At 41.1% G+C, this 15356-nt stretch overlaps 1 protein-coding gene across 1 annotated transcript in view; it reads left to right on the top strand.

Moving 5' to 3' along the window:
* The window catches only part of LOC134351592 (sodium- and chloride-dependent GABA transporter 1-like), a 48654-nt gene extending 34757 nt beyond the window's left edge, over positions 1-13897 (top strand). The window contains exons 13-15 of the mRNA XM_063057953.1: positions 1616-1716; positions 10418-10585; positions 12540-13897. Of these exons, the coding sequence (XP_062914023.1) occupies positions 1616-1716; positions 10418-10585; positions 12540-12644 (374 nt within the window). The 3' untranslated portion in view covers positions 12645-13897. The remainder of the gene's footprint in view (positions 1-1615; positions 1717-10417; positions 10586-12539) is intronic.
* Positions 13898-15356: the final 1459 nt, after the last annotated feature.

The following is a 15356-nucleotide window of genomic DNA, read 5'->3' as shown; positions in this document are numbered from 1 at the left end:
TCTTTCTAGGTTATCTTTCTTATATAACTAAACCAGTGAAATTTGTACCAACTTGGTGCTGGTAGCGGCTGTGTCACTTGGATAATGAAGTCAAAGGTTATACTGGCAAGTGGTCCAAATTTGGCTAGAAATGAGAAGAGGCTGTGGGAACAAAGAGGCAAGTATATGCCTAATGAGAGAGAACTCAGCTAGGTTCCCTTTGCTTACCATCACTGGGAATTACTGCTGATGTAGCGTGTTTCAGCAATGGCAATTGCACAGAAGGGAATTGCAGCCTCTGGATCCCTCAGGTTTGCTTACTTTCTGACCGCCCTTTATAAAATTGCCTGGGGAGGTTTGTGAAAAGATTGTGAATATCATGTGCTCTTTCTTCAGTAATGTTATGTATTATTTGTGTATCACTGTTATTTATGCCTCTCTACAGTAAACATACAAAACTGAAATGTACTGAAGCAAAACATTAGAGCAGAAGCACAGTTTGGGTTATGTGCCCTAATGAGAGTTCTTTAAGCAGATTCAAAATGTCTACCCTTGATTGCTTGTGTTAAAGCTCATTATAGCATATGCATTATGTATTCAATTCTGAAATTCAGTTCTAATGACTTAAATGGAACTCCATTTCAGTAGAGGAGTACAACAGTGTATGCTATTATATGTGCTTAGCACATGAATCCAAGGATGCAATTCTATGCATAATAAAGCAAAAACTGAATGAACTGCCAGCAAAAATTCAGCTTGAGACATTTGTTAGAAACAGTCATGACAGGGAACTAAATATAGCAGGTTATTAAGTCAACGGTTAAGAGAAGCAAAATGATAGCCAGTGCAGTAGTGGGTACGGATTTATAGACTTCAGTAATAACAGAGGACATAATAGGTGGTCAGGAGGTGAGGAAGACATTTTAGGATAAAATTAAATAGAATAGAAGATAATATAAGATAATAAACCCAATTCTGATTCTGAAAACTGAAACAGATTTAACTGAAATTTCTGGTGGCTTGGTAACAACTATGAAGCTGTGGAATATGAAAATGAAGTGATTAGACAACCACGTAGAAAGATCAATATGGTATTAATGGGCAATGCCAGAAATGTAGATTTAGAATAGATTTCCTTTTAATTTCTATTATGGGATATGAGAATTGGAGACAAGACCAATGTTAATTGACAATCACTAATTATCCCTGAACTGAGTAGGGAAATTAAGAGTCAACCAGTGCCTAGAGTCACATGTCAGCCAGACCACAGGAAGTTCAATAGATTGTATTTCATGAAGAAACTGGTAGAATGCTCTTAAAAGCCCCAATCCCATTGAATGATGGAACAGGCTTGAGACTGCCCTGTTTCTATATTCCAACATTTCTATGAATTTCAGGGATTTAATCCAGGGTCCAAAGGAGAATTTGAATAGTCATCGTCATGGGGGCTGTCATTGCTTCTTTGATCAAATGCACCATTGTTGTTTATAAAAAAAATTCAGAAACTTTCTGCAATAAGACTGAGAGTCAAGCATTTGCCAATTATTAGATATAATTAGACCTTCAAAGAGAAATGATTCATGTTAAAGGAAACTGAAACAATATAAATGGAAACATATTCTGATTTTGTTGACAGGAGTAAACAGGTTTTATAAGAACATTGAGGAAATGATTGGGTACAAGCCTTGCATTTGGTGGAAGCTTTGCTGGGTGTACTTTACACCCATTATAGTTCTGGTAAGACAAAAACCTTTTTGGTATTCTTACAAACCTGCCAAGAGCATTCAAAGACAGAAATGCATTAAAGTGATGTTCTTGTTCCTTGGAGCAGTGTAAAAGCATGAATACATGTGAAAATGTAAGTATAATGCAAAAACCTTCTTTACTATTCATTATTAATTTCATTTCCTTATCTGCATTGTGTATGCTACATCTTACCCTGAAACTATCCACCTTTAGCTTTATGATGCCTGAGGACAAGCATCTTGTTGGTATTTACCTTATCAAGGCCTTATAGAATTTTAAGCATTTCAATAGATCATCTCTCATTCTTCCAATGCATATTCCAGAGTGTGTCGGTCATCCTGCTAATATTTTCCACATAAGGCACCTTGTGCTAGAAGGCAACATACTGAACCCTCTCTGAAAAGCTTTGTCCCTGCTTAATGAAAGAGACAGTCACATACAGGGATGATTCTCATCAACCATCCTATACAACAACAGCACAACATTCCTGCCTTCATTCTCAATTTCTTTCAGGATAGAGGCCCTTCTTGTTACTCGCAGTCCTTCCATTTCTGTGTTTCATGGACTGAAGAAATCCAGGTACTCCTGCACCATTTAAACAATACTCTTATTTCTTTTCCTTACAGAGTGCATAACTCACAATTCCCTACATTATATACATGATTTAATAAATTATTCCCAATGTCATGGGCTGTTGCCTTGTGTCTTTTATGTTAGAGCTTACCAAATGCCTTTTGTCATAGTCATACTTTATTGACCCCAGGGGGAAATTGGTTTTCGTTACAGTTGCACCATAAATAATAAATAGTCATAGAACCATAAATAGTTAAATAGTAATATGTAAATTATGCCAGTAAATTATGAAATAAATCCAGGACCAGCCTATCGGCACAGGGTGTCTGACCCTCCAAAGGAGGAGTTGTAAAGTTTGATGGCCACAGGCAGGAATGACTTCCTATGACGCTCTGTGCTGCATCTCGGAGGAATGAGTCTCTGGCTGAATGTACTCCTGTGCCCACCCAGTACATTATGTAGTGGATGGGAGACATTGACCAAGATGGCATGCAACTTAGACAGCATCCTCTTTTCACTCACCACCGTGAGGGAGTCCAGTTCCATCCCCACAACATCACTGGCCTTACGAATAAGTTTGCTGATTCTGTTGGTGTCTGCTACCCTCAGCCTGCTGCCCCAGCACACAACAGCAAACATGATAGCACTGGCCACCACAGACTCGTAGAACATCCTCAGCATTGTCTGGCAGATGTTAAAGGACCTCAGTCTCCTCAGGAAGTAGAGACGGTTCTGACCCTTCTTGTAGACAGCCTCAGTGTTCTTTGACCAGTCCAGTTTATTGTCAATTCGTATCCCCAGGTATTTGTAATCCTCCACCATGTCCACACTGACCCCCTGGATGGAAACAGGGGTCACCGGTACCTTAGCTCTCCTCAGGTCTACCGCCAGCTCCTTAGTCTTTTTCACATTAAGCTGCAGATAATTCTGCTCACACCATGTGACAAAGTTTCCTACAGTAGCCTTGTACTCAACCTCATTGCCCTTGCTGATGCATCCAACTATGGCAGAGTCATCCGAAAACTTCTGAAGAAGACAAGGCTCTGTGCAGTAGTTGAAGTCCGAGGTGTAAATGCTGAAGAGAAAGGGAGACAAGACAGTCCCCTGTGGAGCCCCAGTGCTGCTGATCACTCTGTCAGACACAAGTACACATACTGTGGTCTGCCAGTCAGGTAATCAAGAATCCATGACACCAGGGGAGCATCCATCTGCATTGCTGTCAGCTTCTCCCCCAGCAGAGCAGGGCGGATGGTGTTGAACACACTGGAGAAGTCAAAAAACATGACTCTCACAGTGCTCACTGGCTTGTCCAGGTGGGCGTAGACACGGTTCAGCAGGTAGACAATGGCATCCTCAACTCCTAGTCGGGGCTGGTAGGCGAACTGGAGGGGATCTAAGTGCGGCCCGACCATAGGCTGGAGCAGCTCCAGAACAAGTCTGTCCAGGGTCTTCATGATGCGGGTGGTCAATGCCACCGGTCTGTAGTCATTGAGGCCGCTGGGCCTCAGTGGACATCACATACGAAACATCTACTGATTTCTCTTTATTCACTCTGCTAATTAATTGAATAAATTTAATAGACTAATAAATATCCCTCTCAAAACAATGTTAACATCAAAATTAACCTATAAATCCTTTCTCTTTGCCCAAACTCCTGGTGATTTACAATAATCTACTCTTGCGTGCCCCTACATTATTTTTTTTGGTTTCACATTACCTTAGTATTTTCTTGCAATAGTGAAGATGCCTTGCAGAGAAAGTGCTTGTGCTGATTAAACCATTGCCCTGGGCTAACTGTGACTTCAAGAAAGGAAAGGAAAATTAGGGAGGAGGTTAGGTTTTAAAAAAAACTCTGTACAGTACATGAATATGATGCCCTTAATTGGTGAATCGCAAGAGATCCAGTCTCTCAAGGGTATCTAAACTTCAGGACTTCAGCACAGGATATAGCATGAGGAAGATATTAGAGTGGCAGCAATGATCTGCCTGTAGATTGTTGTAACATGCCAAGTAAATTTTACTATTTTTATTGGCAGGATGTAAATACTGAAATAACTTCTGTTACTCATTATATAGTCAAGAATTCCTGGGATCCTTTGATAGCATTTTTTTAAATTCCCAATGTGAATAAAAAAAGAACTGTAAATAATTTAGAAAGCTACTCTGGATCTAGTTAAACAAAGTTGTCACCACAAGACAATATTTGTCTATGCACCATCTAATGCTTTGTACTTACAGTGCTGACATCACTGGAATGGCTTTAAAAATCCTCCTCACCCTCGTGTGTCTTGTCTTCAAAATCTTCTGTCCTTTTTTAAAGAAATTACTTGCTAATCCAAAAATGCCAATGAACAATGGCATAAACAGTGTTTAAGTAATGAGATGAATCAAGCTGGATTTGCCCACTCCCACCCAGACTCACAAATGCCACCTGACTACAATTAACTGGGATATTCCTGGGAGTGCACGTCTCGTACAACCTCTTATGGTCCCAAAATGCACTCTATCAATCAGGAAAGCTCGCCAATGCCTCTACTTTCTGCAGAGGCTGAAGAGAGCTGGACTTTGCACATCTATACTCACATCATTCTACAGATGCGCAGTTGAGAGCATCCTAACGAGCTGTGTCACTGGATGGCACGGAAACTGCACTGTGGTGAAGAGGAAAGATCTACAATGGGTAGTAGAAGCTGCTTAATGCTTCCCTAGCAGTAACCTACCCGCCATTGACATATGCTGTAAATATAGAACGGTGCTGGAAAAGGGCCAGTAACATCATGAAGGATCCAAGCCACCTTCTAAGTGGACTGATTCTCTCACTCCGATCAGGGAGGAGGCTATATAGCATTCACTCTAGGACCACCAGACTCAGAAACAGTTACTCTCCCCAAGCAGTAAAGTTGATTAACACCTCTACCAACTAACCCATCTCTACGCACCCCCAACCACCACTACTTTATCATTTTCTGTCGGTCACCTTACGGACAACACTGCTATGCCTAGAACAACAGGAATTCTGCAGATGCTGGAAATTCAAGCAACATACATCAAAGTTGCTGGTGAACGCAGCAGGCTGGAAATTCAAGCAACATACATCTAGTCCTGACGAAGGGTCTCGGCCTGAAACGTCGACTGCACCTCTTTCTATAGATGCTGCTTGGCCTGTTGCGTTCACCAGCAACTGCTATGCCTAGCATCGCTTTATAGACATACAATCAATCTATGTATATAATCTGTCTTACATATTTATATTTTGTTGTGTTTTTATTATTGCACTCTTTATTTTATTTTGTCTTGAATCTTGATCTTGAAATGAAATGAAAATCTTCCCTGAACCAAGGAAAGGTCCAATGAGGCACACAAGGCTTCAGTTATGAGTAGCCCTCTGTCCTGAAGCCTATTTACAGAATGCCCTGACAGCATCAGACGTAAGGCATCGTCAAGTGGAGCCTCATCTCCATTCAATGCTATGTCTTTGCCACAATCTTTAGACTCATTTCATAAAGTTAAGTATGTTTTGAGTAATTAAAATAGAAAAATTATGAAAATTAAAATGAATTAAAATAGGTTAAACACTCTGCTAACACGAGGAATTCTGCAGATGCTGGAAATTCAAGCAACACACATCAAAGTTGCTGGTGAACACAGCAGGCCAGGCAGCATCTCTAGGAAGAGGTGCAGTTGATGTTTCAGGCCGAGACCCTTCGTCAGGAAGGGTCTCGGCCTGAAACGTCGACTGTACCTCTTCCTAGAGATGCTGCCTGGCCTGCTGCATTCACCATCAACTTTGATGTGTGTAAACACTCTGCTTTTACTTTTAATACTTAAAATTATTACAATTTAATCATGTGTCACTTACCTAGTAAAGGCATCCGTTGGTCTTGCGAGACCATGGATCTGCGCCTGGAAAGTCTTCACTCTCCAGGGCGCAGGCCTGGGCAAGGTTGTATGGAAGACCGGCAGTTGCCCATGCTGCAAGTCTCCCCTCTCTACGACACCAATGTTGTCCAAGAGAAGGGCATTAGGACCCATACAGCTTGGCACCAGTGTTGTCGCAGAGCAATGTGTGATTAAGGCCTTGCTCAAGGACACAACACGTTCCCTCGGCTGGGGCTCGAACTGCTAGTCCAATGCCTTAACCACTTGGCCACGCGCCCACACAGTCACCTATACTCCATCCAATCTACATAATAGAACCCAACTGAAGGAAAGAAGTTGCTGATCCCACACCAAGTGTGGATGGTGCAGCACGAGACAGGTGGATTCTCCAGTGTAATTCCAGGAATCTCGGCATGACTGCTCTCCACCATTGGACTCCTGGTAGAGTAAATGGCGGAGGAGCAGACTGAGGGATATCCTGGAGCAGCTGTCACTCAGCACACTCCAGATTTTTAGAGGTCTCCTTTAAGTCTGAGGCTTGAGACTTACTTACCTGGGAGAAGCTGAACTTTGACATTTATAAGACCATAAGGTATAGAGGCAGAATTAGGCCATTTGGCCCATTGTGTCTGCTCTGCCATTTCATCATGGCTGATCCAATCTTCCTCTCAGCCCCAATATGCTGCCTTTTCCTTATATCCCTTCATGCCCTGACCAGTCAAGAATCTATCAAGCTCTGCCTTAAATATACATAAAGACTTGGCCTCCACAGCAGCCTGTGGCAACAAATTCCACAGATTCACTACTCTCTGGCTAAAGAAATTCCTCCTCATCTCCATTCTAAAAGGACGTCCCTTCTGAGGATGTGTACTCTGGTCTTAGATGCCCCCACCATAGAAAACATCTTCTCCACATCCACTCTATTAAGCCTTTTCATTATTTGATAGGTTTCAGTGAGGTCACCACTCAGTCTTCTGAATTCTATTGAGTACAGGCCCAGAGCCATCAAACAGTTTTCATATGACAAGCTGTTTAATCCTAGAATCAGTTTGTGACCTCCTTTGAACTCTCTCCAGTTTCAGCACATCTTGCTCACAATACTCCAAGAGAGGCCTCTCCAGTGCTTTATAAAGTCTCACCATTACATCCTTGCTTTTATATTTGAGTCCTCTTCAAATGAGTGCTAACATTGTATTTGCCTTCCTCAACACAGACTGGACCTGCAAATTGGCCTTTAGGGAATCCTGTGCAAGGACACCCAAGTCCCTTTGTGCTTCAATTCTTTGTATTTTCTCTCCATTTAGAAAATAGTCAACCCTTTCATTTCTTCTGCCAAAGTGCATGACCATACACTTCCTGACACTGTATCCCATCCGCCATTTTTGTTCATTCTCCTAATATGTCTAAATCGTTTTGCAGCCTCTCTACTTCTTCAAAACTACCTGTCCCTCAACCTATTTTAATATCATCTGCAAACTTTGCAACAAAGCCATTAATTCCATCATCCAAATCATTGACATATATCGTAAAAAGAATTGTCCCAACACAGACCCTGGTGGAACACCACTAGTTACCGGCAACCAACCAGAAAAGGCTCTCTTTATTTCCACTTTTTGCTTCCTGCCGATCAACCATGCTAGAATCTTTCCTATAGTACCATGGGCTCGTAGCTTGTTAAGCAGCCTCACATGTGGCACCTTGTCAAAGGCCTTCTGAAATCTAACTACACAGCACCAACCGATTCTCTTTTATTTATCCTGCCTGTTATTTCTTCAAAGAATTCCGTCAGGTTTGTCAGGCAAGATTTTCCCTTGGGGAAACCATGCTGACTACAGCCTATTTTATCATGTGTCTCCAAGCACTCTGAGTCTCATCCTTAAATAATCGACTCCAACATCTCCCCAACCACTGAGGCCAGACCAACTGACCTATAGCTTCTTTTCTTCTGCCTCTTTCCCTTCCTGAAGAGTGGAATGACATTTGCAATTTTCCAGTCTTCCAATTTTTCATTCCAGAATCTAATGATTCTTGAAAGATGATTACTAATGCCCCCATGATCTATTCAGCCACGTCTTTCAGAACTCTGTGGTGTACACCATCTGGTCCAGGTGACTTATCTACTTTCAGACCTTTCGGTTTCCCAAGCACCCAAGAATGAGGGGAGATTTGATTGAGGTTTACAAAATTATGAGGGGTATAGACACAGTAAATATGAATAAGCTCTTTCCACTTAGATTAGGAGAGATAAATACGAGAGGACATGGCTTTAGGGTGAAAGGGGAATGGTTTAGGGGGAACATTAGGGGGAACTTCTTCACTCAGAGAGTGGTGGGAGTATGGAACGGGCTGTCATCTGATGTGGTAAATGCGGGCTCACTCTTAAGTTTTAAGAATAAATGGGATAGATAGGTTGATGGGAGAGGTCTGGAGGGTTATGGACTGGGTGCAGGTCAATGGGACTGGCAGAATAAAGTTTCAGCACAGACTAGAAGGGCCGAATGGCCTGTTTTCTGTGCTGTAGTGTTCTATGGTTCTATGGTTCTATAAGGAGCCCAAAACTGCATACAATACTCCAAGTGTGGTCTCACGAGTGCCTTATAGAGCCTCAACATCACATCCCTGCTCTTATATTCTATACCTCTAGAAATGAATGTCAACATTGCATTTACCTTCTTCACAACCGATTCAACCTGCAGGTTAACCTTTAGGGTATCTTGCACAAGGACTCCCAAGTCTGTTTGCATCTCTGCATTTTGAATTCTCTCACCATCTAAATAATTGTCTGCCCGTTTATTTCTTCCACCAAAGTGCATGACCATACACTTTCCAACATTGTATTTCATTTGCCACTTCTTTGCCCATTCCCTAAGCTATCTAAGTCTCTCTGCAGGCTCTCTGTTTCCTCAACACTACCCGCTCCTCCACCCATGTTTGTATCATCCGCAAATTTAGCCACAAATTCCTTAACACCATAGTCCAAATCATTGACATATATCGTAAAAAGTAACGGTCCCAACACCGACCCCTGTGGAACTCCACTAGTAACTGGCAGCCAGCCAGAATAGGATCCCTTTATTCCCACCCCACTCCCTGTTTTCTGCTGTCCAGCCAATTCTCCACCCATGCTAGTAAATTCCCTGTAGTTCCATGGGCTCTTACCTTGCTAAGCAGTCTCATGTGCTTCTTCCTCTTTGGGATGTATGTATCCTGTGCCTTCCAAATTGCTTCCAGAAATTCCAGCCATTGTTGTTCTGCTGTCAACCCTGCCAGTGTCCTTTTCGAATCAATTCTGGCCAACTCCTCTCTCATGCCTCTGTAATTCCCTTTGCAACAGTGTAATACTGATTCATCTGACTTTAGCTTCTCCTCAAATTTCAGGGTGAATTTGATCATATTATGATAATTTTCCCCTTGGGGTTCTTTTACCTTAAGCTCTCCAATCAATTCCTGTTCATTGCACAACACCCAATCTGGAATAGCTGATCCCTAGTGGGCTCAACCAAGAGCTGCTCTAAAAAGCCATCTTCTAGGTACTCTAGAAATTCTCCCTCTGAAATCCAGCTGCAACTTGATTTTCCCAATCTACCTGCATATTGAAATCCCCCATGACTATTGTAACATTGCCCTTTTGACATGCATTTTCTATCTCCCACTGTAATTTGTAGCCCACATCCTTACCACTGTTTGGGAGTTTGTATCAAAGTCTTTTTACCCTTTATATTCTACTCCAAGATACAGTTCCAATAAGGTGAATTAATTGAGTTACAGAAATGGAGGACTGCATTGCTATGGAAGAACTTTCTATCACATTTTGATTATCCCTATAGAATCTACCGGCTAGTCTGGGAAGACAAATGAGGCCTTAACTTAAAGTATATTTTTAAAAATGTCACCTTCTCCAGTCCTGAAGAAGAGTCTTATCCCAGAATGTTCACTTTTTATTCCTTCCCATAGATGCTGCTTGACCTGTTGAGTTCTTCCAGCATTTTGTGTGCGTTGCTCTGGATTTCCAGCATCTGTGGAATTTGTGTGTGTGTGTGGGGGGGGGGGGAGTGGGGCGGTATCTGATTTGTCTGTCTCATTTATAATTTATCTCCAGCGGGGCTTTGACACTAGATTCAGGGACGAGAGTACTAGCACTGGTCCGATTGATTTGCAAAAGGCATATTCTCTGTATTGATACATGGATCATGGCTGTGATGGATTTATCTCCTAATACTGTTTTGTACCTGTTTTCCAGGGAGTATTTCTCTTCAGTGCTATTGAAATGTCACCATTGACCCTTGGGGATTACATCTACCCCAAATGGGGACAGGGGATTGGCTGGTTCATGGCACTTTCCTCCATGATCTTTATCCCAGGTTACATGGTCTATATGTTTTTCACCACCAAAGGAACCCTTCTACAGGTATGGAGAAACCATCTGGAATGCAGCACAAAACTTCACACTTATACTCACTCCGGTTATCACATTTCATTGAAGAGAATTCAAAGCAACTGCTTTTCACTCATGTGAGTGCTGCTTTTAACCTTGACTGGTGACGAGGGCCTTAGCATTAAATGACAAGCGGGGAATAGCTCAGCAGTACTTGAACCAACCATGATGATTTGGTAATAATTCTAAATGCTTATGTTCACACAAAAATCGTTCAATGGTTCCATCTAATATCAGAGAATGTATACAATATACAACTTGAAATTCTTACTTTCCGCAGACATCCTCGAAACAGAAGAAAAACCTCAAAGAATGAAAGACAGAAAAAAAAGTATCCCAAAGCCCCCAAAATCACAAGCAGCAGTAAGCAACATCAAGCCTCCCCCTCGCTCCACTTATTCTAGCATAAAGCATCAGCATTCCCACTGCCCACCATGCCAGCAACAGCAAAGCCCCCAAAAAGAGACCATGGTCTACTGTATGTCAAAAACTAATTGTTCACCCTAACATTTCAACATCCCACAGGGCCTCTCTCTCACTAACAAGGGAGAGACAGCTATCACTCCTCCTACAGTGAAAGGGAAGACAAGCAGACACTGTTTTGATGTTACCATCAACCTGAAGCATTGCTTTTATTTCGAGTTCCCCGACTTGAGAATCAGCAGCAAACTCACACTCACTATCGAGAAAAAGGGTGATCCTCCCTGGTTAAGAACACCTGACTTACGGATACCCTGTACGTAACAAGCATTGAATTAGATTGCACAATTAAACAGGGGTTTGTCTGACTGAACTTGGAGACCAGCAGGATAGATGGGGATGGATTTGTCAGCTGCTGTAGTGTCGCAGGCATCTGTCGGTTGGGAATGGCGCATTTCCAGTGTCCCTTCTATCCCGAACTCTGCGAGCCTAACAATCGAGAGCTGTGTTCGAGATGAACGGAGCCGGGAGCACTGAGCAGATCCACTGGCTCGCTCACCGAGTCAGTGAGGTGGGTCAATTCTGCCTGCACCTGTTCACTCACCCATTATGTCTGCTTTTGTATTCCCTTCTTATACACTGGTTTAGTTAGCTTTTCAATTTATGTACAGCTCAGGTTATGAACAATGCTCAGGAACTGAACCCGATCGTAATCCAGAACCCTATCATACTGTATATGTACTAGGCGAGGACATACAGTACAGTAGACTTGACAAAGCTTGACAGTGGACTGGTTTTAGGGAAGAATTATGTGCAGAACTGATAAAGCGAAAGCACTACACTGGAGACAACTGCCTTATTTTTTCTGGATTGCTACCTAGTTTATGTAGGTGTTGGAATGCTGAAGAGGTTGTATCTGTCTTTATTACAATAGCCACTTTATTATTCAGTATTATAAGGACCCAGCTCAGTGACATACAGCACACACAAAATATTGTAAACCTACCCTTCATCCATTTTTACTCCAGTCCTGCCAAAGGGTCTTGGCCCGAAATGTTGGCTGTACTCTTTTCCATAGATGCTGCCTGGCCTGCTGAGATCTTCCAGCATTTTGTGTGTGTTGCTTGGATTTCCAGCATCTGCAGATTTTCTCTTGTTAGTGACATACAGGTTCCCTCTTTTACTTTATGCATTCATTTGAAATAGAAACAAAGGAAGTGCAATGTGAAAAATTATCACTATTTTTTGCATTTTTAAATGCTTCCAAGCCTATTCATGTGTAAAGGGTGTTGATATTTCCTAAGGGCATACACTAATCTCGATAGAAATGTCAATAACTTTGGCTTTATTACACCAAGTTGATTAAAAAAAAATCATGCTTTCATTCTCTATTATATCCTGTGGCTTCATGTTTATCTTATTTAATCAGGATACAATGTTTCGAAAAGTTCATTACTCACAATAGTTCCTTTTCTTAATTTTTCCCCTCTCTCTCTCCTTGTTCTAGCGTTTGCAGGTCATGGTACAACCCAGGCAAGAGGTCATAATTCACAACAATGGGCTGCAAGCTACTCAGTCCCTCAGCAGAAGCTTTGCTGATGACACTGTTTAAGGGCTCATTGTGTAAAACAACAGCTTTATTCCATCCACCATCAACCCTTCCCCACTTCTGCGATTTCACAGTAATCCACACATTGAATTAGATTGCACAGTTAATTTGGAGTTTGTTGGACTAAACTGGTTTCAGTTACAAAAAATGTCATTTTGGTAAATTCTGCCTGATAAAAATTAAAAGTTCAATTTTCACACTGTGCAATAGTATTGTGGACAAAACTACTTCTTCCACTCTGCCCAATAGAGATTCTGCACACCATGAGGTTTTTTGTCCTCATTTTTCACATACAGGATTGTTACCACCAAAGGACCTGCTGTGATCATCGTGAAGATTCTCTAATATTAGCAGGGAGTAAGAATAGTTAGATCTTCTTTTGTTCTTCTCAGGATGTATAAATGGGTATCTTCTCATTAGCTCTTTTTACAAATTCACATTCTTAATGCACAATTATGACCTTTCCCCTATGTTACAAAAGAGATCAGACATTCAGGAAAATATTATGTTCTTGCTAAATGCCTTGAACGTTGATATATTTAGATGTTTGCTCTCATAAAAAGCAAGTGAATAAGTTAATGAAGTAAATGTCGACGTGCATTTATATTGTCAGAAACACAAAAACACATTCTTCCTTTTGTGGTATTTATAGGAATCTGTGACAGAGGCAGGAAGGCATAGCTGCTGACAAAACCAAAGTTTAGAAACACAAATACGGGAAGTCTGAAAATAAACAGAAAAACATTAGAAATGTACAGTAAGTCAGTTACCATTTTGTGAGTCCCAGTGTGCTGTCTGGTCACTGGTGGATCAAGCAATATTGAGCAATCAAGTCGAACTATCCAAAGAAATGAAGACTTCTGAAACTCTGGCAAATATTGTTTCTACAGGCGATGCCACCAAGAGCAGATTCACAGAGATTTTCCTCATTCATTGATGCATCGAGGTTTTAATAAAAGATAATACATATACTTTTGGTTAAAAAAAAACTTCCAGATGTCAAAATGGTTGTGAACTGAGTTTGGATACTCAGAGAATATAAAAGGAAATTTTAATTAGTACCCAGTCCATGTAGTTTTCTTTAAATGACCCATCAGCATGCTCTATAAAGTTGACCAAACCTTCTTGATAACCCACAGTGTGAATTTCTAGTGGTACTTTCATAGGGCCCCAAGTTTGAATTCCAGTGATTATTTGGAATAGTTGCTTTACAAATCTGAATTTTAAAATGTAAAGAAATGGTAAATAAATTTATCTGAACACAATAACGTAACAGATTGAGAGCAATTTTTTTTGTGCATGAATTTTGGAACTGAACGACAATGCAAGACTTGAAAGGTCAGCACTTGGCAGCAAATAGTGAAAAAGAACCATGATTTCCTTCACCACATAGCAAAGATTTTTCCACTTAATGGATCCAGTGAAATAAAGTAATTTGAGAAATGATGAAATACAGCAAGAAGCTCCAGAAAGGATTAGGACAGCACTGGAACTCTTAATGATAGAAAAGGTATTTAAGGAAAAGCAAAACGCTGCACATGCTAGGAAAGTAAACATTTCAGATCTGTGCGAACATGAAAAGCAGACAATATCGGATGTACAAAAAATAGGTTTGAGGAACTTTCCCAGAGAAAGCAAAAAACAAGTATTAACCTTATAAACTGAAACATAAGCAGGCCATTGTGCAGCAGGCACACTGATACAGAGACTCCAGATGATAGTAAGAACATTCCCAGAACTTGGATAAGTGGACAAAATTCAGGAATACAGTTAGTTTCCAACTCTTCTGTCCTAAAAGAAGACAGATGTCTAGGATCTCTTAAACAAACAACTTCTTTTTTCAGGTCCCTATGTTGCAAAAAAAAAAATGTCTAAAGCAGGCCACAGTAAGGAAGCAGAGGTGCATAACATCCTGAGGGTATAGATAGGGTGAATGCCCATAGTTCTTCTTTCCCCATGATGGGGATCTAAAATCTAGATGGCATAGTTAGGAGGTAAGAAGGTGAAAGATCGAAAATGGAGCCAAGGGGCAGTTTCTTCATGCAGTTGGTGGTGTGTATATGGAATGAACTGCCAGAAAATATGGTTGAGGCAGATAAGTAACGTTTAAAAGACATTTGGATAACTACGTTGCTCATTGGGATTTAAAAGAATATGGGTCAGTTGCCCATAAATCGGACTAGCTTGCTGGGACCATGGTTAGCATGGCTGAGTTGGACCACAGATCCTGTTTCTAAGCTGTGATACTCTATGACTGATTATTCCACTATTACTAATCACTTTAAGTATTTCACTCACAGCCTCAGATTAAGTGATTGTTTCTATGTATGAATGTTCCTAAATTTGTCATTCCTAGCCAAACATACCTGTACCTTCCTGAGTTCAAATCACTAAGTCAACTCCTCCAAGTGACCAGATTCGATTCTTGTGACTACCGTTCCAAAGTTCATATCTTCTGCTCCTTATCTTCATTGTCCTCTTGCTTGAACATGTGATCAGCCACATGATCATTACATAAGAAATTCGTGCAGGAGTCAGCCGCCTGACCAGTCAAGCCTGCTCTAGCATTCAATAAAATCATGGCTGATCGGGCCGTAGACTTAGATCCAGCTACTTACCTTTCTCCCAACAATCCTTAATCTCCTGCTATGCAAAAGTCAATTTAATTATGTCTTAAATCTATGAATATCTAAAGCATGCTCACATTATTGCCTA

This window comes from Mobula hypostoma, chromosome 9 (assembly GCF_963921235.1).
Source record: "Mobula hypostoma chromosome 9, sMobHyp1.1, whole genome shotgun sequence".
Classification (NCBI taxonomy): Eukaryota; Metazoa; Chordata; class Chondrichthyes; order Myliobatiformes; family Myliobatidae; genus Mobula; species Mobula hypostoma.
The sequence above is the reverse complement of the archived record's forward strand: the minus strand, read 5'-3'. Positions and strand labels throughout refer to the sequence as shown.